The 26,113-nt window shown below is 38.8% G+C and overlaps 1 protein-coding gene across 2 annotated transcripts in view; it reads left to right on the top strand.

The window, feature by feature from the left end:
- LOC122063808 (cell cycle checkpoint protein RAD17) overlaps positions 1–25,737 on the top strand; it is a 39,895-nt gene extending 14,158 nt beyond the window's left edge. The window contains exons 4-13 of one of the 2 annotated variants that reach the window (XM_042627520.1): positions 5,935–6,011; positions 6,273–6,320; positions 14,260–14,316; positions 16,650–16,752; positions 17,494–17,804; positions 17,912–18,266; positions 20,400–20,525; positions 24,217–24,427; positions 24,510–24,570; positions 25,344–25,737. In XM_042627520.1, the coding sequence (XP_042483454.1) occupies positions 5,935–6,011; positions 6,273–6,320; positions 14,260–14,316; positions 16,650–16,752; positions 17,494–17,804; positions 17,912–18,266; positions 20,400–20,525; positions 24,217–24,427; positions 24,510–24,570; positions 25,344–25,583 (1,589 nt within the window). In that variant the 3' untranslated portion in view covers positions 25,584–25,737. Of the gene's footprint in view, positions 1–5,934; positions 6,012–6,272; positions 6,321–14,259; positions 14,317–16,649; positions 16,753–17,493; positions 17,805–17,911; positions 18,267–20,399; positions 20,526–24,216; positions 24,428–24,488; positions 24,571–25,343 lie in introns of those variants that run through there. The other variant, XM_042627521.1, reaches the window with a different exon arrangement.
- Positions 25,738–26,113: the final 376 nt, after the last annotated feature.

Below are 26,113 nucleotides of genomic sequence, written 5' to 3'. Positions count from 1 at the left end.
GACTTCATCAACTAGAGTCGCGTCATTAGTGAGGTTCGGCTCGCAAGTGCCTGCCTGGTTTTCTACTACCTTTCGGATTTCTACCTTCAGGTCAAGACCGTCTTTTTGACGTGGCTTTTTATGCCTAGCTCCCGTGGGGCGTCATGCCCTCTCTCTGGGTGTAGGGCTTTTCCTGGCCGCGCGGTTTCGAGGATTCCAGCCAGATCTTATCGACCCCGAACTGCTTCGCTTATCATCTTGAACTCGCTTTGATTGGACATGGGAACTTCTTGCAGCTTTATAGGTCTTTATTGTTTCGGCCATCCGATCGTATTTCTCCTGGAAGGCATCGAACTGCTCTTTGGTCACATATTCTTGTGCCCTAGGAGGGGATGGGGGATTACTATCCCTACGCACCGAATGTCTGGCCGAACGCTGGTCCCTCATGGGACCTTCACGACTGTTCTCTCATTCTTCGCCAGTGTTTGCCGATGGGGTAGAGGTTTTGAAGGCTCCTCCGCATTCATATTTCTACTTGGCGCAGCATTTGTTTTCTTACGATTATAGGATTTCCCCACCATTACTCTGTCGTTCCCACAAACGGCGCCAATCTGTTGCTTCTGAGAATCAGTGTGAGGCTGAGCGTCGATCCTGCACAAGTACAGAAAGCAGAGGCCCGGAGGTGGCTCCGGGATTAGTCCTCTGACTCCCAAGTTAGAGACTCGTAGAACAACATAGTTGTCAAGGCGTTGACAAGGTGTCGCCGAGGTGACGACTAGGCATCCAGGCGGTTTGCCTGGGGCCTAGGCGACAGTCGCCTTATTGCACTGCATGCCGCCTTGTGTTTTGGCACTTATTTATGCCAAATATTTCATTTACTTAAGATATTATTCATAAATAAGCAAATACCCCCTATTTGAATCCAATAAAAATAGTTTAAAAATCAAATTCCAAAAGGATAAAAAGTCAACCACCCAGTCCAAGAAGAAAAACTGGATTTTGGTTATAGGGGCGATTTTCAACTTTTAAATGCTGGAGATTTTCTCAATTATGAAAATTTTATAAATTCTATCATGTTAAAACATTGCTAAAAACCAAAAGTCCGGTAAAATAATTTTTTGTTTTGATATCCATAAAATTATTTTCATTCAGGCGATTTTAACAGCATTCGCGCACTTAAAAATAAGTTTGACCGGAACATAACTTTGTCATTACAACTCAGATTTAAGTAATCTTAGACTTGTTGGAAAGCTGGTTTTATATTATAACTGATACAAAAAGTCTCATATAAAAATAATATCATTTGACCAGTCAAACTTATTATAAAACCAGAGCATTTCTCTAAATTTTGATTTTTTATAACTTAATATGACTTAATGTTAATTTTTTATCATTTAATATGGCTAAATGTTGATTTTTAATGACTTGATGTTTGCTTAATCTTGATTTTTTATGATACAAGGTATATATATATATATAGCTTACTAAATAATGTTAGAAAATAGGGAAAATAAAAAATAACAATTGGTTGCCTTGTTCACCTCAAGGCGTGTGCCTTCTCGCCTAAGCGCTTAGACAACCCTCTACCGCCTTGGTTTGCCTTGGCGCTGTGACAACTATGCAGAAAAGTGTTTTCACTGGAGTGATGGTGCGAATGTGTGTCCTTACCTCGTTTTGCCTTGCAGGTCTCCTCTTATAGGAATATCCCTAGTAGACTCCTACTGGGATTCTTCCCTCCTCTTCTGAAGGGATTGGGATGGTTTGTTGGAAGACTCCTCCTTGCAAGCCCTATGATTCCTAAGGGAATATTCCCTTGAGGAACGAAGACCTATTATAACTCTATTTCCAAGGAGAAGTTTGGGTTCCTCTGCTACATCCGAAGCTGGGCATAAACACGTCGCAAGGTGCCACGTGCCCATGTCTGACTGGACGGTTTATTTTGAGCGTATCAGATAAACTATGTGTAGCAAAGATGAAGATGTTAAGATGAATGTGCAAAAAAACTAGGAAGGATAAAATAACGAATGATCATATCAAAGTTGATTTGGGAGTTGCCTTGATTCATGAGAAGCTCTGAGAAAGCCGTTTGAGGTGGCATTGCCATGTTCAATAGAGGCCTTGAGATGCCCTAGTAAGGAGGAGTGATCTAATTCAGATAAAAGGATCTAAGAGAGCTAGGGGTGGCCATAAAATGACTGTAGGAGAAGTAGTGAGGAAAGACATGCATAGTTTAGGTTATGTCCCGGGTATGACATCGAATATAGCTGATTGGAGGGCAAGGATCCATGTAGCCGATCCCATTTAGGTGGGGTTTTTTTTTTTTTTTTTTTTTCTTGAGTTGTTTTTGCAACTTATCTTTTACTATTCATTTTCTTTGTTGTCTTTGAATGGATCCATGTAGCGGACCCTATTTAGTTGGGATAAGGCTGAGTTTTTTGTTGTTGTACTAATATGATTTTCTAATTTCAGCTACTTGCTATTTTAGTAACCTCTTGATATTACCATTAGATTGATATCTAATTTTACTGACACTTTGTTTAGAATCTGGGAGTGCCAAATGTGAGAGGAGACCTGAAATCGATTAATTTTCATCAAAATAAAGAAAAAAATCCCTAATCCCTAAAATCCCTCTTTGGTTTTTCTAGGAACACATTCCAGGACAAAAATCCCAATGAATCCCTAATTTAGGGCTTCAAGTTTTGAGCACAGATAGCAAAGGGAGGAATGGAAATACCTTTCTAGTATCGAGTGATGTTGCAGTGACCTTGGAGAGCATTGGTTCCTCGTTTTGAAGAGGACTTGCAAGAAGGAGTTGAAGCTTTGGCCAGGAGATGCTTCAAACACAGAAGACGAGTTACAAACTTTGGCCAAGGAGATGCTAGATTGCGACAAAGGAGATCCAAGAACAACGAGCGAGAAGAGATAGGGACAAGAGTTGCAGCGAGATATGGCAAGTTCGGTTTGTGGGAGAAGCACGAGTAAGTAGAGGGTTTTTTCCTTTAGAGTCGTTTTGAGGTTTCCAAAATTTGGAGACTTTTTATCGGGCACAATTTCATTTTGGCCACTTCAAATTGTTTCAATAAACAAAAAATAGCCAATACTTGTTTCTCCATTCCTGTTTCTGGACACAGAATTAGGCATAAATTTCAATTTCTATTTCAAAAAATAGGTGAAAGAAATAGAAAAATCAAACGGTTTTTGTGGTGTTTTTCCGTTTCTAAGCACAGAAAAGCAGAAAAAACACATTTCTAGAAACAAAATAAAAAAGGGCCCTAGGTGTCAAGGGGCTTGGATGCCAAGGCGGTCACTCAAGAGAACACCTGGGCAATGCCTTTACAGCTCTGGTCAGTAGAGTTTTGCTCATTGTAATGGATCTTTGCTAGGACGAGAATATGGCAAGCAGTGGTGGAGTTGGATGCCAATGGATTGAGAAAACTGATAAGACTTTCGACTTACCTTGATAACTAATTGTTGATTTTTTTATTTATTGGCCTGTATCCAATTGACACTTTATGAAAGTAATGATAAATCTTGATATTGTCGAATTCTCTCAATACTTGCATATTTTTCAATAAGCTAACAAATTGATACATGGTATCCTATATTGGCCATTTCAATGCAGCCATGCTTAGTAAATAAATAAATATATATATATATATATATATTGAGTGAATAGGAGGGAAAATATAGTCCCAAAGGGGGATTACAAACCCAATAAGTGGTACAAAATCCCATGAAGGGCACCAATCAGGCCCACATGGGCAAAGAAAATATCTACAGCCCGGCCTAGAATACCAAACAGAAGAGAAGGGTAAACCAGTCAAAACCGGGGAGAGAACTACAAACCTTAATAATCTAATCTCAACATAAAAGTTCCTAGCCGCCAACATGAAGGAGCACTGCTGGTAAACAGGCAGCCATAATGGAGGAGCGCTGTCTATGCGGAGGGCATGGCCTAACGGGCAGCTGGCCTAGCTTATACGGTTGCCAAGGTCAATGGGGACCGGTCCTTTTCGAAGGGCAACGACAGAGTGCCTGCCGGCCAAGAGCGGCCCGACAGGCCGTGCCGATTGGGACAAAAATCCAGCAACCAATAGACCTAAGGCAGGCTGTTGGCAGCCGGCAAGTCCAGTGAGGGTGGCAAACAACAAGGGTGGAGGCTAATGCGGCCGAGCAAGCGGACAAACCAAATGAGCCTGGCATTCGTAAGGGCCGCCAGCCTTGAGGGGTTGATGACCAACAGGACGGTAGGCCTGGCAAGAGTGGTGTCCAGAAGGGCCGCATGCTTGGCGATCAGCCAACCAAGAGACAAAACCGACTGAGTAGGTAAGCTAGTGGATAGACCAAACGAGCCTAGTGACATCTGGAAGGGCAAACAACCAAGAGGGCTGATGACCAGCGGGACAGTAGGCCTGGCTGGAGAGGTGTCCAGAAGGGCAGTAGGCCTGGTGGGACACCAACCGGGTGGCAGCTAGCCCAGAATGGGCCAACACCAACTCATTTACTGACCAAGCAAAGGCAGGTGGCCGGCGGGAAGGTGAGCCGAACGGTTGCAGCAGCCTCAGCATTGATGAAGATGGCCCAACACTAGGAACAGAGGGAGAAGAAGAAGAGAAAAGGGAGTGGAGGAGGAAGAAGGGAGAGGGAGGCACAAGGTTGCTTCCTTCGCTTTGAGCGTTTTTGGTGCTTAGGGTTTTTTTATAATTTGGGACTTATTATTGATGGAGCCATGCTTATTATTTAAACAGTCATATTCTACATTCCTTGCATTTGTAGGGACAAATCTAATAAAAATATGGGGAAGTGTTTCCTGTGGGGGAGTGCAGTTCTTGTGCTTGCTTAAGGGCCAATGGGAGCGCACGAGGAAGCATCCACAAAAGAGTCATTTTCCCCTTCATGGAGGTTGGGCCGGTCATTTCACCCCATGTGTCTGGGCGTATAGGCCACACTCCCCCACAAAAAAACATTTTCCCTAAAAATACTTTTTTAACTAGGGGGAGTTGTAAGAAGAATAGGATGCCAGAAGTAATTAGGGTTAAAAAGTGTATGATTGGGCTGAAAATGTTGCTGTAGCCAATGTGGAATGGCAGAACAGGATTTTTGTATCTAACCCAACATAGCTGGGGTAATGCTTAGTTGGATCGAGTTGTTGTTGTGCATGTTCAGTTGGGATAGCTTTGAGTGTGGGAGTAGATGGGAAGTCATGCCTCTGTGTGTGGATCGTTGTTCTCTACCATCTTATTGTGTCCAGTCTTGTCCAAAATTCTAACCACTTAAGAATTGACACATTCTTAAGTTGCATGCATACTCGGGATTAATGAATTCTTAAGTTGCATGCATACTCAGGGTTCATTAATCAGTCTCTGAAGAGACTTATTCTGCTGCTTTAATGTTTTATTTCTGATTACGCTTGGTTTGAGTGTGATATATTCTTATTGTGTACTTTAGATAGTTAAGGCTAATCAAAGAGCTCCAGAGACTCACAAATCTGCAAGAGAAGAGTGCTCGAGAGAGAGAGAGAGATTAGATCAAAATTAGATCCCAAGCATCCTATTTATGCATTCATGCATAGAAGGCCTAATACAAGACAAGACGAAAAAGCCCCTAACATTACAAATACTGAGACTGGCCTAATTACGTTTCCTTTGCATGGTTGTTTGGAGTGCTTTTCTAAATCGTGCATGGGATGGACGAAGTTGATTGTCTTTCATTTCTTTGTGACTTTTTACTTGGTTCAATGGCATCCTGACCCTCTCTTTATCTTTGTCTATTCTTTAATTTTCTCTATATTCTTTTGAGGGACTGAACTGAATTCTGGTTTTTTGTTGTTGGGAGGTGGGGATAACCACTGTAGATTAGATTGTCATTTTCCAGTATTTTGAATTGTCTGTTTTCCTTTATCATTTATTGATTTCTATTTGAGAGTATTAAGGAAACATGTTTGTGGTTCTGAAGGAAGGGAAGCAGAGGAGTTGTGGGTTGACAAATACAAACCATGTTCCTTGGGAGAACTTGCTGTTCACAGAAAAAAGGTCTTGCATTTTTCCTTGGCCAAACTTGCTGGTCAATTATGTATAATTGTTGGATTGGTTTCTCATGGATGCTGTGAGCTTTTATTTGTGGGCTACTTCTGTTAGATACTTTAATATGCATACATATGAATGTAATATGTCTGTGTGGACGGCGGTTGGTGGGGTGTGAGTATTTATGTACTAACAGAAGGCAGCCAAATTTTCTCCTTAGGGTAGCTATGGGCATGAATTTTATGCTGATATTTAAATTTCTTTGTGCAGATTGAAGAAGTCAAAACATGGTTAGAGGAACACTTAAAAATGCCAAAGGTGATTTTGTTTTCTATGTTCATACACTGCCCTGATCTTTTGAGAAGTTTTATATTCTTAAGGATGTCATTTGTTCTGCATTGGCTAAACCTATATCTGTGAGCTATGATGGTTGAGCTTACATTCCATACTTCAATTGTCCTTACCTTTGTTGATGGATAAGAGAATCTTCATTTGTAAACTGAAGAAGCTACAAAGATGTGCATCGTTCTAAAAACAAAGGAGCAGTCAAAGGCGGCCATAGGGTACAAGTGTAGACTAGGATACTTGAGATTGATGCCAATGGGATCATAGTTGTCGCTACATCTAGGTGACCCAAGGCGTTGAAGGGGGCCTGGAAGCATGGGGACACCAACAAGGTGCCCATATAGGTGATCACAGCACTTGGATGTCTAGGTGACGCCTTGACAATTATGTATGGGATACTGATGGGCAGGCAGGGATGTTCAGAGAGGGTGGTGTGTTTGGGCTGATTGAATGGGAATTCACAATAAATTCATGTGATGGAAAAAGAGGAGATGAGATTTCAGGGATAATTGTCAAATTTTTGGTGTTTTCTAGGATTGGGATCAGTGAGAGAATTAGCCGCAACTGATCCTGACACCTGGATGAGAATTGCATTGGACCTTATGCATGGCATTCCAAGAGGGGGTGCATTGGGTACCAATGATCATACTCACTTTTTTTTATGCAAACTTAAGGATTAATAGAGATTAGCGGAAACAACAAACATACCACAAGGGGAGAGACAAGATTTAGAGTGGTTCGGTCACCTCTATCTCCTAGCACTACACTCATACTTAGATTTCCACTATCAGTATTGGTTTTCCAATGGTACCCATGCCAATAAAATCTTTACACGTTTTTTCCTTGGCTCACTATCAACAACCCGATCTTTTTTGGAGGATAATCCCTCACACTCATTTTACAAGTGATGGTGGAGTCTTTCAACTCAAGATATAAAAGTCTCTTCATGGTGGGAAGATGTAACAATATGCTGAAAATGTGCAAAAGATTCATTTAGTGTAGGCATCTTTTCTCTAGCAAGTAATTGACTCTTTGTTGACTGATAATCAGAATTTAAATCAGCCATAAACTTTGTAACGTAAAATTCCTCATACTGAAGCTGCAACTATTCCAAATTAGTGGTAAGAGGCTGATGAATATTGAGTTTCTCGCGTGTACCCATAAAAGCATTGAAGTATTCATTCAAGGACTTGTCCCCTACTTGAAAATACTTGGAAGTAAACATTTTATCATACAACTCATAAACACGTGATATATTCTTCTTTTAGGAGTTGGTGCACTTTAAGTCATCCCACACTCCCATTGTAATGTAGGGTAGATTACAAGAAGTTAACCCCCACAATTTATAAACCCTAAACAATACAACTAGTACCCAAATTACACTTGAAGATGCTTTAGAACAAAGGAGATAACAACCCACACAAGCTTAGAACAACCCCACAATAAGGAAACGCAGAAATTACAATCAAGGATCAAACCCTAGGAGAGAGAGAAGCCTGCGGCTAGGGTTCTAGGAGAATACCTGCGGTTGGACCTGTAGGTCTCTGTTGGTGCTGAAACTAGGGTCGATGGAAGCCCTTGATGTGAGGAAGAAACCCGACAAATATGAGCTGATTCTGCTGGCTGACCAGAAAGTTATGAATCTTCTTGATTTCTGACCTTGGAGAGAGAAATGAGGAAGATTCCTTAAGAACAGGACTGATTTCCTTGACAGTGCTCAGATGTGGATCGATTGATCCTTAGAAGGCCTGGAACACTCCTGCTGGAAGGCTGGTTGATCAGATCACAGATTGGGAATGAGAGAGAGGATTGGCTGGTTCAAGAATGGGTATTCTTGGCTAGTCGATCTGGGTTTTGAAAGCTTTATCAGGTTTGAAACTTCTTGATGAATTAATAACAATAAAACAGAAACAGCAAAGGAAATTGACTGCTTAAACAAAGAAGAAACAAGGGAAATGGGAGCGGAAGTGGCTATCTCAGCCTAGGCTTCTCACACACAGCTATCCCACCTGCTCTAAGCAATTGATTGCAAAACTTCTTTCTTCAATTCTGAAATTATGAATAGATAGACTCCTCTATTTAAAGAGGGCAGAATAGCAATCCTAACATAACTAGGAGCTAGTTTCCAAATAGGACTGGACACTCCTAGTAGGACTTGTACTCATAATAGGGCTGGGACTATAACTCCAACATGGAGTAGACTACTTAACTAATAGTCCATATGGGACATTGGACCTCACTTATTAAACAAATAATTAAATCCCTATAGCTAGAACGATGGGCCCAACGGGCCCTCATTCTAACAACTAATTCAGCCACTTGAAGTGGACTTAAGTGTGGATCGCTGGGCCCTTCTTGGCTGGGCCTTTCTTCCTCTGATAGATCCTTCCAAAGTGTGGATCTACATCACTTGGCAGCAGGGTGGAACATTACATTTGTTGCAATAGCCTGATCCATGCTGTTCTGCAACCATATAAGGAGGGTTTCATTCTCATGCATCACTCCTCATAGCCTTTTATCTCAGCAAGGTCTTTGGAATCAACAGAGCGAGGATTAGATTGGAGGCACTTCAATTTTCCTTTAGCATTGATGTAAACCTTGATTGCATGAACCCATTATAAATAATTGGAAATTTGATGCAAATAAGTCATTTGATGGGCTTATTTTATTGGAAATAAGCCTTGGGTTGGGTTATGTTTGTGTTGGCCTTTGATCCCATGCATTTTCTTTGTAATGACCCACTTTAATGGGCCTAGAATATGGGTAGAAAGTAGGAAAACGAGATTTAATTCATTAGTTTAGTTAGAGTCCTATTTTGAGTCTATATTCTTTGTTATTTCAGTTTCATAGTCAGTTTAGGTTTCCCAATTAATTAAGCATTGGGTTAGGCCTTTCCTTTATAGTTTTTGAGTCAGTTTTGAGTCTTTTATATAAGTTTGTCAGGGGCTACAACATTGAAGACGAATTTGATTGAATGAAAAAAAAGAAAGTTTTGTGCTGGAAACTATGGGATGCAGTGCTGTGAGAGACAACTTGGGTGAGATGCCCTATGGAAGAGTGAGATACTCAACCCAACCTATTCCCCCACCCCCATTCTTCCCTTCATTCTCTTATTTTATTTTGTTCATACTATTTGTCATACTATCTTATTTTTATAGAATTTAATGAAGATCATGCCTGGGATTAGATCACAAGTGATCCAATCTTACATTAATTGGTATTAGAGCCTAACTAGACCAAAGATGGAGCCACATGAATTTTGTGAGAAAATTTCTTCATACATCTTCCTTGAATGGCTATATGAATTAGATGTGTACTTTGATTACTACAACTTGATAGAGACGCAATGGCTTCAATACGTTTGCTCCCAGATGAGTGATTGTGTTTGAATACAATGGAGAGTCCGTGAAAGGCAACTTCAAGCTCAAGGGCGTGAGCCTAGAACTTGGAACGAGATGCAGTACGAGTTGGCGGGCATGTACATATCTAAGCATGGACGAAGAATGTACTTCCCTCCACCAGATTTCCAAAATCCACCCACAATTGACAAGAGCATGAAGGAATCATCGGCCTCTATTGCGCAATGCATTTCAAAGGATCAACAAGAGAAGACACCTTTGACCAGCGAACCAGAGTCAAAAGTTGAGGTTAGTGTTAAAGTAATTCCAACAATTCCTATTGTCAAGGAAGAGCTAGTCATTGATGTTCCCATCAACGAGACTCATGTGGAAGAATTCGAAAGCAACAAGGTTGTTGCAATGGACAATAAGGTTGAGACTGAGGAACTTTGTACTACAACAACTGTGATGACTGTGAACAGCCAAGAGGAAGATCCTAAGGAGCTTGAGATTGAAATTGTGGAGGTCAAGAACACAGTGGTTGAAGGCGTTCATGTGGATGATCCCATGGATAGATTTGAGGTTGTTGAAGTTGAGCATGTGGAGTTCGTCATCCCATTAAAGTCTTATAGGTCGGGGTCTTCACATTTTAGACTACATCCTTATTATCAAAGAGCTACCTGAATTTTTCTACAGTTTGATAAGGGATGTGCACCATACTATAATCACCCTCACACTGCAAAATTCGAGGACAAATTTTTTCTTAGATAAGGCGAATTGATGCTGATAAGTCATTTAATGGGCTTATTTTATTAGAAATAAGCCTTGTGTTGGGTTATGTATGTGTTGGGCCTTTGATCCCATGTGTTTTCTTTGTAATGGACCACTTTAATAAGCCTAGAATATGGGTGGAAAATAGGAAAACCAGATTTAATTCATTAGTTTAGTTAGAGTCATGTTTTGAGTCTATGTTCTTTGTTATTTCATTTCCTCGCCAGTTTAAGTTTCCCAATTAGTTAAGCATTGGGTTAGGCCTTTCCTTTTTCGTGTTTGAGTTAGTTTTGAGTCTTCTATATAAGTTTCTAAGGGGTTACAACAATGAAGACGAATTTGATTGAATGAAAGAAAAAAAATAAACGCTTTGTGCTGGAAAACTGTGGGATGTAGTGCTATGAGAGACAACTTGGGTGAGATGCCCTAGGGAAGAGTGAGATACTCGACCCAACCTATTCCCCTACCCCCATTCTTCCCATCATTCTCTTATTTTTGTTTTGTTTATACTATCTGATTTTTATTGAATTTACTAAAGATCCTACCTGGGATTGGACACTTGTGACCTAATCTTACATTAAAACTCAAATGAGTTTGATAGTCTTAATTTGGACATTCATAGTGCCCCAATCAATGACAAGCTCCAGGAAAGTCGTTTGAGATGGTATAATCATGTTCAATGAAGGCTTAGGGAACGCCCCAGTAAGGAGTCGTGATATGATGCCGATTCATGGAGCTAAAAGAACTAGGGGCAGACCTAATATAACCATAGGAGAAGTTGTGAGAAATGATATGCATATTTTGGGTCTTGTACCAAGTATGACCTCAGATAGAGCCTATTAGAGAGCAAGGATCCAAGTTACCGATCCCATTTTGCAGATATTCTCTTGACTTTATCGGTTGCACCTCTTTCCTCTATCATTTGATCTTCTCATTTATTTTCATATGCACTTCTATTCTTAGCCCCCCCTCTTTTATGCATCTCTTCGTTCCCCCTTTTTATGTTTAGACCACAGTTTTTCCTGCTTTTTGGGATCCAGGTAGTTGACCCCATTAAGTTGGGATAAAGCTTAGTTTTTTGTTGTTGTTGTTGTTGTTGTTGTTGTACAGTGTCTGAAGTAGAATTTAGGTCAACCATAATCAAGGTTTAAATTATCGGTATGTATCGTACCGTATCCTCCGATACGTATCGGTATCGGCCCTTATCTATATGATACTACCGATATAGTACGTGGAAAAATTTAAAACCCTTTTATATCGATATGTATCGTACGAGACATATCGATATATACTGAAATGTATATTTCACCTCGGTTTTTATTTTCCATTGAGTATCAGTACATATCGTTATGTATCGTTCTTTTGATCGATACATGCCAATATGGTATGATATGTACCGATGCAGTATGCTGTGGTCATATAATGGCCAAGATGTGTCATTTCTCAGCAAAACACGATTTTTTGAGAGGGGTTTTTGTTCCAAAGTTGCTGCCAACCATTTTTCTCTCTAACTAAAGTGGAAATCAAGGTTGAGAATCTATATTACACCCCATAAGCAACAACAAACCTTGGATTCAGCAAAGGTAAAACAAAGATTCAAAGCATCGAGGCCCTCAACAAGAAGTTCAATTGAATATACTTGTCTCTCAATGCGATCTCTCCATTTTAGTGTTTATACATAAGACATGTTATATATAGTTTTTTTGACTTTGTGTGTCTTGTTTTTTTGTTTTTGTTGTTTTTTTTTTTTTTATGCAAAAGTGTAAAAAAAAGTGTTTCCTATCCATTTATGTGTGTAACCCTCCGATACGTATCTTAATTTTGGCCGACCAATACCGATACTTTAATCCTTGGCTATAATATACCATATGAATCAACAAAGAGAAAATCATCTGCAGAGGAATCAACAAGCCTGGAGAGATGAAACCCAGAAGTAGGGAATAAAACCCCACAAACTATCACTTATATAAAGAGATCTGATATAACCTGAGTCCAACATACTGCAAACTGAAGTATGAAACCCAGAATTTGGTGAAAATCGATTAAACAGAATCAGAGGGGGCAGACAGATGGAACCCAAACAGATATTGAGTGGTCTCTAAAAGAGGGGTGACAGTCCCCTACCCTAGGCTGATCTGTTGGTCAGATCAAAGAAAACCAAAAACCAGAAATATGGAAATTTTCAATAGCAAATAATATTGCTTTCAGATTGACACCAAATCTGGATCCAGTCTCCCTTAGTAAGAGGGCAACAATGCCCTTAAACCTCTGATGGATCTGATGGTTAGATCCCTAGTAATTGGCAAATTGATTCCAGAAATAAAGACCAGAAAACAGAGTATCACCTATGCTCATGGAGAAGATCTATGGTAGACTAATTGGGCTCTGATCAGGTCCAAAGAATGATAGAGCTTTCTTACCAGACATCTCAACCTGTCTCTGAAATAATAGAATGATATGTTGGCTTGAACCAAGGTAAGTATTAGATCTGAATCTGGCAGAAATACGGAACCCAGAACAGAGTACCGCCAGCCCTTGTGGAAAACTCAGTCAATTACTGTGGATGATCAACTCCAATACTCCATGCAGTATTCTTCAAGCCAATAGCATAAAGGAAGATTCTAGTTCTCTGTTGATATAACTAGATCTTCATAGTAATAGTTGCAGCAAACCAAGGTGGCTGCACACCTCAAGGAAGAGAATTCGTGGGACCTCTCAAAACAAGGATTGAGGAGATTGCTATTGCAGATTACATTAGCTCTGATACCATGTAATCAATTCAGAACATAAGAAGTCAGAACATAGAGAGGAAGAGAGGAGAAGAGCATGGATGAGTCGAGAGATGGGAGAAAAGGGGGATGTGCGATAAAATGGAATAAATTCTATCGCACCATCCAATTTTATTTATAATAACCAAATTGAATAAATAATCAAAATAAAACTCTACCTCAGATGAGTCTAAAGTCTTATCACAATAGAATCCTAAAGCCTAATAAAATAGGAAAGCTAAGTAGTAATAAGCAACTTAAACTACTTAAAAAAAGGACATATTCCCATAGTATACCTCCTACTGAGCCATACACTCTTAACAGTGACTTAATAGGATAGTAGCGAATTGAATCTGAAGGCTTGTCAGTTCTCGTCTTTCTGGACAGAGTATTCAGTATATGTGGGGACATTGTAAGAAACTCATAATGCTAAATAAGGTTAATTTGTGAAATAAGGCTATAATTAAACACCTTATTGAATAGATGACCTCAGGCATGATGCAAACTAGGTTGATTACATTTCCTAAAAAAAAGAAAAAAGATGCAAAAAAGGTTTTCCTTTGTCATTTAATTTATTTATTGCTGTTACAAAATATAGTTGGAAGTGTACATCTTAATTTTTCATCTCTCCTTCTACTTCTGTATCTTTTTAAGTATTCAGGCGTTGTCATTGTCGTTTATGGTTTTAATGAAGTCTTCTTTAAAAGGGTTGCTTTTGTAAGCAGTTCTTCATTTTCTGTTAACTTCTTTCTCTAATTGTTGGTTATAGTTTATTTTTCTGAATTTTTTATAGTCCAGAAATTGAATTTTTTGTTATGACCACTCTCCTCTCCCCCCCCCCTCCTCCCCCAAAAAAAAAAAAATGAAATTGAAAAATAAAATGCCAAGCCATTCAATCACTTTCCATGAAGGGTAAAATATTAAAAAAAAGTTAAAACACTTTCCATGAGTATGCTGTGTTTTCGTACCATCTGCTTGTAATGGGAAAATCTTGTTGGAACTTGGAACTAAGATTGTTTTCCTTGTTATCTGTAGGAGAATTTTCATACACATGCTCTTCTCATCACTGGACAAGCTGGGGTCGGAAAATCTGTATGTTTCATATCTATTCTAATAATATTGTGATTTTATTTTTTTAAGGTTATGCTTCTTGGTTATACCTAAATTTTTATTTTTATTTTTATTTATTTATTTATTTATTTATTTTTTTTTTGAGAGAGGAATATTGATTAAAAAGCATAAATATAATGTAATTCTATATAAAAGATTATCTGAGTAACTCCTCCTTGGCCTTAAATCTCAGGAAGTATGACCAATATATAGGATGATTGTTCATAAACTGAGCAACTCCTCTTGCAGCGTGGTTGAAGATCACAAACTCATGTTTGGTGAAGCCTTTGCTGAGTCCTTTCTGGATGTGATAAGAACCATTGCTTGTGATATGGAGTATTTCTTTGGTCATTTGTGGTCTGTGAATCCATTTCCCAACTGCTATCATAAGTTTGGACTAGGAATGGAAATGGGGCAGGTTTGGTACGGATATCACCAATAACTTACCTTCCACGCCTTAGCATACTGCAAACCTGTACTGCACCCACCCAGCTAAAACATGCATGGGCCTTCCTAATTTTACAAGGTAACCGTGGGTTGAGGCCGAGTAGGGCGGGTACCTGGTGGTTTTTGAATATCAGACCTGACACCAACCCAAAAACTGCCAGACCATACTTGACCCGTTAGGGGTTGGGTGGGCTTTAACCTTTATCATTGCCATCCCTAGTTTGGACCTGAAGTTTTATTCAGCATGTGGTCAATCTTTTTATCCGGTGATGTGTAGATAGAGCTTAATGGTAGGAATTGTTTGTCATTTATTTATCATGGTATTGCATATGCCATAACTAGATTTTTGCAGCACATGTTATTTTACCAGTGTATTCATCTTATTTTCTTCTTCTTTTTTATTTTTATTTTTTGGAGAGGGTGCATTATATAGAGCTTGTATGTACTGGAAGAAATTCTATAAAGTGATTGAAAAAAATACCAACCCTGATGTAAGGTTATTCGCCTAAGTAAACAACCCCAGATAATAAACAAACTCCAAACCAAGCACTGATTAAGGTTTCAGATCTGGTCTTGAATAAAAATTACTCATATTTGACAAATAGGCTGAAATAGAGAAAATTAGAGAACTCACAAACCGTAGCTCAGATGAGCCGGAAGTGTGATGTGGCCTATAATTTCCCCAAACTCTCCAAATTTGGTTGAATCCCTCCAAGTAGTTAAGGAAACCATTCACTTTCCAGAGCAGAATCAGATTATGGTTTCAGGTTTGAAGGAGAAAACCTGCGGTTGCAAGATGACAGCCCTGATGGGGCTGGAAAGCTGGTCGAGCGGTCCCCCTATGGTGCTCTACAAACCCTCCAAAGGGCCTTGAAAGATGGCTGCTGGATTGGAAGATCTGATGGTAGTTGATCAGTCGATCACCCTTCAAAACCCTGACAAGTTTGGGTTGGTCCTGTACTTTATGGCTGAACTCCAATTTTCAATGTATGATGGTCTTCAAGGCTTCAAGTCGATCGGTCGATCAGCCTTCAAAACCCTGACATGTGTGGGTTGATCCTGTAATTTATGGCTGAACTCCAATCTTCAATTTATGATGGTCTTCAAGGCTTCAAGTAGACTCTAATAACCTCTCACCCACAGCTATCTCAGTTATTGAAACAATTCTTTCTCAGGATTAGGGAGTAAGCATTGTTGCAACTACTTGCAATTTCATTCATTCTAAATTGGTTACAGCAGCACCTCTTTATGTAGTAAAGGGTAGAGACTCAAAACATAGAAAGAATCTGAAAAAAGAAACAATCACAATTTAGAAACTAATTGACTTGGACATAATTCTATTGAAAACTAGTAGCTTATTCACTAAGACAAATCAAAACGACAATATAAGACCCTTCTAGAAGACTTATCCTTCACTCAATATTGTGGTTGACCAGTCAAACCACAAGAAGACAAAGATACAGCATCAAGAAAGATTGCAGGAGAGAAAACACAGCTTCTGGAAGCTGCTGCTGAGCTGGATCGAAGGCTGCTGTAGAGGGATTCAGAAGTCATCAAATAGGACAAAATACCATAGAAAAATGAGTCCTACTAGGCTGGTTCGATGGCCTACTGCAGAGAGCCAGAACTGGGCAAAACTGGGTCAGCTTTGGGCTGGCTCGATCAGCCTAAGGCATTGGGACTGGCTTTTTCCTTCTTCTATAATGCAGGCCAGCATGTGTATCTACATCAAACCCTAGTAATGAGGAATCTAGTTTTGCTGGTTCCATTAAATGTGTATCTTGAACTTCAACCTCTTTGGCTTTTGAAGGTTGTTATTTGTCTTATTATTCAGTGGCTTTATATCCGGAGGGCATTTTCTCCTGCAGGCAACTGTCCATGTAATTGCATCACATCTTGGAGTAACTTTGTGTGAGTGGAACACACCTACTCCCACTCTTTGGCAAGAACACTTGCATAATGCAAATTCAGGTACTTCACGTCATTCATTTTCCCAATAAAATAACAACTGGACAATTCTTATGTTGGAAACTAATGATGGTCTGGATCCACTAATTCAGGTCAATGTCGTACTTAATGGATACATGGCGATGGGCCACTTAAAAATCCCCACCGAGTATAACGCTTATGCGACCAAAAAAATGGCGTATGGGGCTGAATGTTGGGCTGTAAAGAAAAGACATTTAAACAAACTTAATGTGGTGGAAATGATGATGTTGTGATGGATGAGTGGTAAAACTAGAAAATATAAAATAAATAATGAACAAATTAGATTTAACTTGGGCGTTACCCCTATTCATGATAAGTTGCGAGAAACTTGTCTAAGGTGGCATGGGCTTGCCCAATGGAAGCCTTTGAATGCTCCAGTGCAGAGAAGTGATTTATTGCATATTGAAGGAGCTAAAGAACTAGAGGTAGACCTAAAATAACCATATAAGAAGTGGTGAGGAAGGACATGTATAGCTTAGGATTGGAATCTTGTATGGCTTTGAAGAATAGAACTAATTGGAGAAACATGATCCATGTAGCCGACCCCATTTAGTTGGGATAAGGCTGAGTTGTTGAATGTTTTTAAAATGATTTTTTTTGTAAATTAATAGTTTTACACCATTAATGTTTGTAGATGCCAGATTCACTGGTTACATGGTGGTTTATTGGGCCTAACTGCCTATTATATTATTGATTTTTTAACTTCTCCTGATGTGTTGTTAGGAATACAGTACATGTCAAAGTTGGATGAATTTCAGTCCTTTGTTGAGAGAATAAGAAAGTATCCATTGCTTCCATTGGCCTCTACGGAAGGATCAAAAAAACCAGTCATACTCTTGGTTGATGATCTTCCCCTTACAAATGGAAGAGTTGCTTATGGGAGACTAAGCAACTGCTTACATGTTCTTGCTCGGTCAACTCATATCCCAACAGTTATATTGATTACTGAGTATGGTAAAGCTGACACCAGTGACCCTACAAAACTTTACTGGGAGGAACTTAAATCATCTCTTGAGAGTGCTGGTGCTTCAAAGGTAGTTTTCTTTGAACAAACTTGACTGGATCTTCAATAATTTGCTCAGAAATTCCAAATTTTTACTGTTTATCCTCTTCAATTTCTTCCTGTTGGAACCTCTTCCAGGTGTCCTTCAATCCCGTTACTGCAAATTCTATCAAGAAGATGCTTTCTCGAATATGCAAAGAAGAGCAGTGCACTATGACTGATGAACAGATTGATCAGATAGCAAAATCCAGTGGAGGTGACATCAGACATGCAATTACATCTTTACAGTACTTCTGTCTGAGACCAAACCAGTTGCTTTCTTTGCCTTCATACACTCTGTCTACCAGCCAATCCAAAGAAAATTCAGAGGAACTTAGTCTATTGGATGATAGATGTTCTTTGCCTCTTGGCAGAGATGAGACACTTTCTCTGTTTCATGCCTTGGGAAAATTTCTGCACAACAAAAGAGAGATTGTCAGTGGTGCTGACTTGGGTATGTAATTACAGAAGTTCTTTCTAGTCCTGGAATTTTTATTGATCATAAACATACACAAAAGGAAAGGCCATTTACCTATATAGTAGACCTTCATCACGATCTAGCAACAGAATGGATAGGGCATGAGAAAAGCAGCAGTTTTTGGATTTTTCGTGTTTGACGTAAGGTTTTGTGAAAATTTTCCTTTCTCATCTTGCTTTTGAGCAACAGTGTCCCCTTAAATTGTAGATTTTTTTTTTTTTTTTTTCTGATAGTTAGGCCCCAGGAGATTTGAACTAATGACCTCTTAATTGTGAGGTATTGGTCTTTGCCAACTGAGCAATCCCCTTGGGGTAAATTGTAGAGTTCTGAAGTTTTTGGATTGTTCTTGTTTGATCTAAGGTTTTGTGTGTTTTTTTCCTTTCTCATCTTCCTTTTGAGCATCAGTTTCACCTTAAATTGTAGAGTTCTCTGTCTTTTCAACATTATTTTGATCAATTTTGTAACTGACAAAAAAGGGCGGGTAAGAAGCTGTTTTGTTGATGTCAAATATGGCTGTCTGCTTCATAAAGTTGACCAGATATCTGATGGAACGAATTGTCTAATCTTCTCACAATTTCAATGGTCACGACATTATTGGAAGTGATCAAGAGAATGCATGGTTCAAGCGTCTGATCTGGTCGCTAAAGGAGATTTTCCTTGAAAGGGACTCTTCTAAAGAAAGACCTATTGTTTGCACTTGTCCCTCTCAGGCATGTGTATATGCGTATGCCATTGGTTCTTTGGTAGTCTAATGCAGGATGATTTTTTTCCTGTCTTTAAGTTGTCTAAACGCACCTTCCTTCTCTTTTATTCTTCTGAACGAATATGGTATATTTTTCTTGGATGTAGGCCAGACTATAACATTCCATGGCTTCTTATGACGCTTTCTGAGTTTCTTCCATTTTGTCCGCTAGCAATGGATAAATTGATATCTAGCATGCACAACAAGCCTGGATGGCAAACATAGCATCATAGGATTTATTTTTGCTTTCATCTATACTTCGTATCTTAATGACTAAAACAATGAAACTCCATGTTCTTTAATTCAATACTGTGAATCATAGTATAAAAAAAAACTGTGGCAAAATTATTTGGATAGACAATTAACCCTTAGAAGCTTCGTGTTTGTTTTATCTGCTGCCCCTCAGTAATATATAATGTAATGGTCATCAGATTTTTCTTTTTCTCTCAGGAAGTCATTTTTAGACCTTCTCTCTAGTACTTCCCCACATATTTGTCTTATTCCTGCTAAATAAATTTCCTGTGACCAATGAAAAGAAAAAAAATTCATATTTTAAGCCTTTTAGATTCTCCAAATGAAATATTTTCTTCTTATACAATATCTAAACTACTATATTAAGGAAGGGGATTCCTACTTTTAACGGTGAAACTGAACCTATTTTCTACTTTTTTCCATAAGCCATTGTAACACATTAAATTATATTAACGAGAAGGTTATTTTGGTAATTTTATGAAAATTATCTCCTGTTACTTCATGGATAACCAGTCCTCTCTCTCTCTCTCTCTCTCTCACACACACACACACACACACACACATAACAAAGAAAAATGTTACGTAAATAAAAATGAATCAGTGATCACATCCTCCTGACGCTTGAGATAACTCCCATGGAGAGCATGCATGCTTCCTTCCTCCCATTGAAATCTAGGTGACTAGGTCTCTGTTGGCTCAGATCTGCCGTCAGCAGGATATCTCTCCATTTTCCCCGAATAATCTCAACCTCTGCGATCCATTTTCCACATGTGACTGAAATATGCATCTCTGCAAGTCATACCTCTCTCTCTCTCACCCAGACCCAGACCCAGACCCAGACCCAAACCGGCACCCACAACACACCCTCTTTTTTTTCTTGTTGGTTCACATGAAGTCCTGAATGTGCATCTTTCTAGATACTTGAAAGGCATTTGCGGAAAGAATATCATAATACCTATGCTTATTTTGAGTAATAATACCTATGCTTATTTTGAGTTTACACATGTAATAAATGTTTCAATCCAAAAGAAGAATGTTTCATGATTTCTTGTTTGACATTTTTCTAATTATTTTCTTGCTTAATTTCTTCCCTTTCTAACCTTCTGATGCTGTAGGAGAAGATATATTTCATTTGAAGGAGAAATTTGCAAGGTTGCCTTTGAAGATGGAGGCTCCAGAGAAAATCCTTGATCAAGCACATGGAAAAGCAAGACCAATTGCTGATTTCTTACATGAAAATGGTAATCACTCTCTTTTTGTGGATTTGTTTCAAGAATTCATTGTTGCAATTTTTTATGGAATAATATGTTCTGCTCTTAAGTTACAGTTTTATATCGATAAGCATTTGTGGAACTCTGTATGCCCAGTTTGTATTTTCCTGGCTACTGACTATGAAATATATCTGTGAAGAGTTAGATTTTTCCTTTGGCTGATAAATATTGTTAAGCCTAGGGCAATAGATGGCCTAATTTGAGCCACGTAAGGGGGGCCTATATGGCCATCCATATTGTTTCATTAATAGTGTGCCTTTTGGACTGGCCACATGTCCAATGTGGTTGGATGTCGTGGGCCATCTTAACCATATGGCCCAACACCCATTGTAAACCCCCCCCCCCTTGTGTTCGATATAGTTGACAAAAATTTCATGACATATTTCTGTTTCGAGAAGTCTCAAGTCTCGAAACAAAACAGAGGTCGACTCTACAACCATTATCATTAACTCATTTTGGCAGAATTTGAATATCTTCCCCCCTTCTCCTGGGAACTCCAGAACTACTAGAAAAACCTTTTTTTTTCTGACAAAATTCTTCATTTTGCTACTGAATCAAGATTTGGTGGTCTACTGTGGAGCATCCATTTCAACATTTTTGGATGGATTTGATGTATCATTTGTTGTAGTGGACTTTGGGAGCTCCTTCAAGGGTTTGAAGACAAACTATCATTTTGGGTGCTTTTTTTCCTTAAAATCTAGAGGTTCAAATATCTGTAAGGATGTTTAATTATGGTTTCCCAGAAGTTTCGGGCCAAAATATGGTCATTTGACCATTGAACTGGCCAACAGAAATGTACCAGATTTCTGTAGAATTTTGACTGAAATGTGAAATATTTTTATTTCAACCTATCTCGAACTATGAATTGTAAGTGATCCTCAATTCTGTTATCTTTTCTTTTGTTATTCACTCAATTATGTTAAGTAATATTAATTTTGTTGTTCATATCTGTACGGGGTAGAGTGGATAATTCATTCTCTTCCCATGATTGAGCCAAACAATTAATGCCATTCATTTCCTAATTCCTATAGGTGTTCATGGTCTTGAAATATGTTAAATAATTATGCAGCTGAGGCCTGAAGCATATTCTATTTCATATTTCAAACTGTCCTCAAAATTTTTTTTTTTTAGGGGGTTGGGGGGGGAGAGGATTGTGACCTGTAGTTATTGACTTAGCTTTCAGCAAGACCTTCATAATTGTTATGAAGTAGGGCTGCTTGCAGATTGTCTTTTGTTTTGAGGTCAGAACATCAACTAGGTAAGGGAATGGATTGTCTTCTGGTTCAATGGATTTAAGGCTTTCTTACCTTTTATCATAAAGGAAAAAAGAAAAGCTTTTGAATTTGAAAGGTTAGGTTGGTAAAATAGGATTAATGTTAAATTTGGGGGTGTACAACCTAGATTCACGCTAGCCTTGTGGATATTCTGGGATTATAATCAATATCAAATCCTTGGGCTTCGGTATGAAGGAATAACTCAATGGTTTCCTCTATAATCAATCCAAAAATCTAGTAGGATTTTATTAGGGATGCTGGTCATGCATTAATGGTTGGAAGAGTGGGGTGAAGTGTACTTATTTTGACAGATCCATTATGGCTGGTTGAGACTGGGACATCCATCTTGGACCAATGTGGATTGAAAATCCAACCAACCAATAGAAAAAAAAAAAAGGAAAGAAGCATTATCTTCTTCTTCTTCTGCTGCTGCTGCTGTGTAGGATGACCAGAATCTTCTTCTTTTGATGTTGTTTGGGTTACTTCATTGCTTTAGCCTGGGGTTTCCTTGTTTGTCAAGTGCTCCCTCCTAAATGATGAAACTCTTCTTTCTCATTTTATTATATTGTGTTTGGGAAGGGAGGGGATGCTGAAATTTGCCTCTCTGTTTATATATATATATATATATATATATTTTTTTTTTCCTTCTTTTTTCTTTTGGGTAAGTAGTATGTATTGACAAGAAGAAAGAAGAGAAAGAAATTTACAGAAAAAGTGGCAGCCCTAGAATCCCCTATTAGACATGCCTAAGAAAAGGACATGGCCCCACAACACCCACGGGGGACAGCCCCCCCATCAACAAATGGAATCGAACATCAAGATAGAGCTCCAGTGGAGGGACTCCTTACATTTTATAATAAAATTCATGATCCCTATCACCTCTTACAAGAAGATTTGTAGGGAAATCTGAGGGATCTAAGATCAATTCAGCCACCCCAATATTGATGGAAGCTATAAAATCCGCCGGTTGATTTGCTTCCCTTTACACATGAGTAAACTGCTTTCTAGATAGAGAATGCACTAAGACAAGAATCTTATTCTTCAAAATCTGGACATTCCATGGACCAACTGTTTTCCCATTCAAAATGTCCACAGGAAGCATGGAGTCAAACCGAATAGAGACATGAAGCAGTCCCTTCTTGATACACAAAGAAATCCCCCTATAAATAGCATAGAGCTCCATAGTAAGGACTGACAAATCAACACTTCCTCCAGCAAAAACTAGGATCGGTCCTCCTTTATAGTCACGAATTAGACTGCCATAAGATGCTCTTCCATTGTTCAAAGCACCATCACTATGAAGAGCCACCATTGGACCATGAGCACGTCTTTGGAACTTCGTTCTTCCACTTAACATTCAAACCCCAATTTACAGCCATCTTCTGATTTCTAGCAGTAGGAGTGGCCGACAAGGATATAAAAGAATATTTTGAGACTACATCAGCCTTTATTACTGCTACCAATTGAGGTCTAGTCCTAACATTATTTTGGAACATTTGTCATGTTCCTCGTCCACCAAACATAGTGAATTGTGGCACAAAACCAAGTTTACTATCATCGCCATGTGCTCATCAGTACCAAAAGCCTTTGTAGCCCAGATAGCAATGTCCACAATATTAGCTTGACTACCAATATGACCACATAATTGAAGAATATCCCTAAAATCTCTTTAGTAAATTGGCATTCAAAAAATATATGATTCCTACTCTCAATTCCAGTCCAACAGAAAATGCAATGAGGTTGAACCTGAATGCCTCTTCTAATAAGATGGTCTCTTGTGGGTAAAGCATCAACCAAACATCTAACATCTCCAAGGTGTAAATGAATGCCTTGGAATGTTTACTATCAAACCAAATAAAATTTGACCATTCTACCTTGCATTAGTTCTTACCGCATCCCAAGCTGATTTGGTGGTGAAAATGCCTTTAGGTTCTCCCTTCCACACTATTAAATCTTCATTCAGGTGATGTATCCATTGGATATTTGGTAGCTCATCCCAAACATTAATCAAATCAAAAGAGCGAGGTGGTCTTGGAAGCCGGTCCCCATCATGAATTATGCCTTTTACCATTGCCAATTTGGTCGAAATGGCATTATTCTGAATCCGATCTCTCAATCTGTTAAGTAACACCCCCATAGGATGCCTCCTATCAAGCCATAGATATGTAGATTCCCCATTCCCCACAATATGATGAATAAAAGGAGCAACCTTATCTCTATATTTTAAAACCTTCCTCCAAACCCAAGAACAAGTAGGAACTTTTGCTGTCCAAATGGAATCATTCTTCAAGTATCTTTCTATGACCCAATTAACGCATAAACTTTTCTTTTTTGTTTTATATTGTTGCTCCATGAACCAATATTCTTCTCGCCCTCTGTTTGGGCAGTCCTAGATTTTATAAATGACCAAGCAGTAGATGATGCATGGGCTGTCTCTTCCTACTTAAGTGATGCCGACTGTCTTCTAGCTACCTCTCTGCATCAGTTCACATGGTCCCAGATGATGAAATATGAGCGTGAAAGCATCGGACAGGAAGTTGCAGCTTCCGTAGCAGCTCGTGGGGTTCTGTTTGGTAATTCACACCCCTCACCTTCCAGGTCTGTTGTCATTTGGTTTCATTTTGTATTCCACTGATTATAACTAGTACCACATTTTCAGTTATTTTCTGATCTGCTGCAGATGGCACTCTATTCGTAGTCCAAAGCTTTGGCAAGTTGAACAATCATCAAGGAGGAAAAAGGTATGTTAAGAATTTTACTTAAGTTCCTTGGTTTTCATTCAACTTTCTTGTATCTCACCCATTGGCACTAACACTTCGCCAACTGGATTTTGCTGTCTCAAGTCTTGAGTATCATGTTTTAGGTTTTGTTGGCAGCATCTTTGCTATAGAATCTCTGTTCTGGTTAAAAACTAAAGAACATACTTGATTGAAAAACTTTGCAGATAGATACATTTCCAAATATTTGTTGATAAATATATGCATATGAATTTGACAAGTGTCTTCTGTGACCCAACATACAAATCAATTTAGGCTGAGTGCCAGCTCAAGTTTGTGGGTAAATGGTATAGTTTGCATCTATGCCTGTATATATTATTTGGGTGGGTTGTCCTTGGTTTTGTAGTGTGCATGATGCCGAGTAAAGGTGTGGGAAACTATCAGGGAGAAGTCCATGCATTAGAAATGAGTGCTTACAGGCCATGTCCTGACCACCTGTTGGATTGGATTTTCACTACCTGAGCAAATTTCAATATTTCCTAAGAATTCAAACAACAATTTTAAGTGGGGCTCTTGAAATTCTGTTGATCATGGAAATTGATTTAGGAAGATAAAACACTACCATTCCATGATTCTTGATTTGCACTAGCTGCTGTAACGTCAGTCAGGTATTTGATGGCACTTTGGATTCTCCAGGATCCAAACAGACAATCAATTTATCTCCCTATTAATGTTGATTCAATTTCCTGACCTTTATTTTATTTTATGTTTCCTGTTTTTGATACATGTGATGGTAGAATGAGATGTTACAGCAGAGATTTGAAGCGTATAATAGCTCAACATCATCTGATATAAATGTCATGGTTACTGAGTATTTACCCGTGTGGAAATGGCTTGGACTCCAAACATGGGAAGGTGATAATCAGAAAATGGAGGTAACCAAAATGGAAGAGGACTCTGATCGGATGAGTTTGGATAATATAGAAACTGATAATGCTGGGGAAAGTGAAGGTGAGGATGAAATAGAAGATTGGTGAGGCATGTTATTTGGTTTTGGAATCTCGAGAATCTGGAAATGGCTCTCATCTGTAAAGAAATTTTGCAACATCCTTTTTTAATTATCACCTACTGGAATGTTAGTTTTGCTTCTTGGTCTTTAATGCAAAGCAATAGCTGGTAGGTTTTATCAAATTTACCACATCCTCTGGCTAGTTTATTTCCTAGAAATTTCTTCTAAAGCAGGTCAAACAATATCTCTTATTGTCTGCCATTTGATAAAATTTAAACCTTGCGAAGAAGCAGCGACTCCCCACAAGATCAGCCACCCAAGGTACAAGTCCTAATATGGATTATTGTTGTGTATGTGATTTTTTTTAGATGATAGTAAGAACAATGATTTCAATTTGCTGCGGAAAAGTCCAGCACAGGGGTAGAGTGTGACAAGTTAGTTTTCATTTGATTTCTTGAAGGGGAACAAAAAAGGCAAGCGATTATAATTGTCATGTGGCAACAAATTTAGGCAGGGGAAGAGCTGTAGTAGCTCTTCAAAAAGGGTAGGGGATGGCAA

Source organism: Macadamia integrifolia, unplaced genomic scaffold (assembly GCF_013358625.1).
Source record: "Macadamia integrifolia cultivar HAES 741 unplaced genomic scaffold, SCU_Mint_v3 scaffold1458, whole genome shotgun sequence".
NCBI classification, from domain to species: domain Eukaryota; kingdom Viridiplantae; phylum Streptophyta; class Magnoliopsida; order Proteales; family Proteaceae; genus Macadamia; species Macadamia integrifolia.
This window is presented reverse-complemented; position numbering and strand designations above follow the sequence as displayed.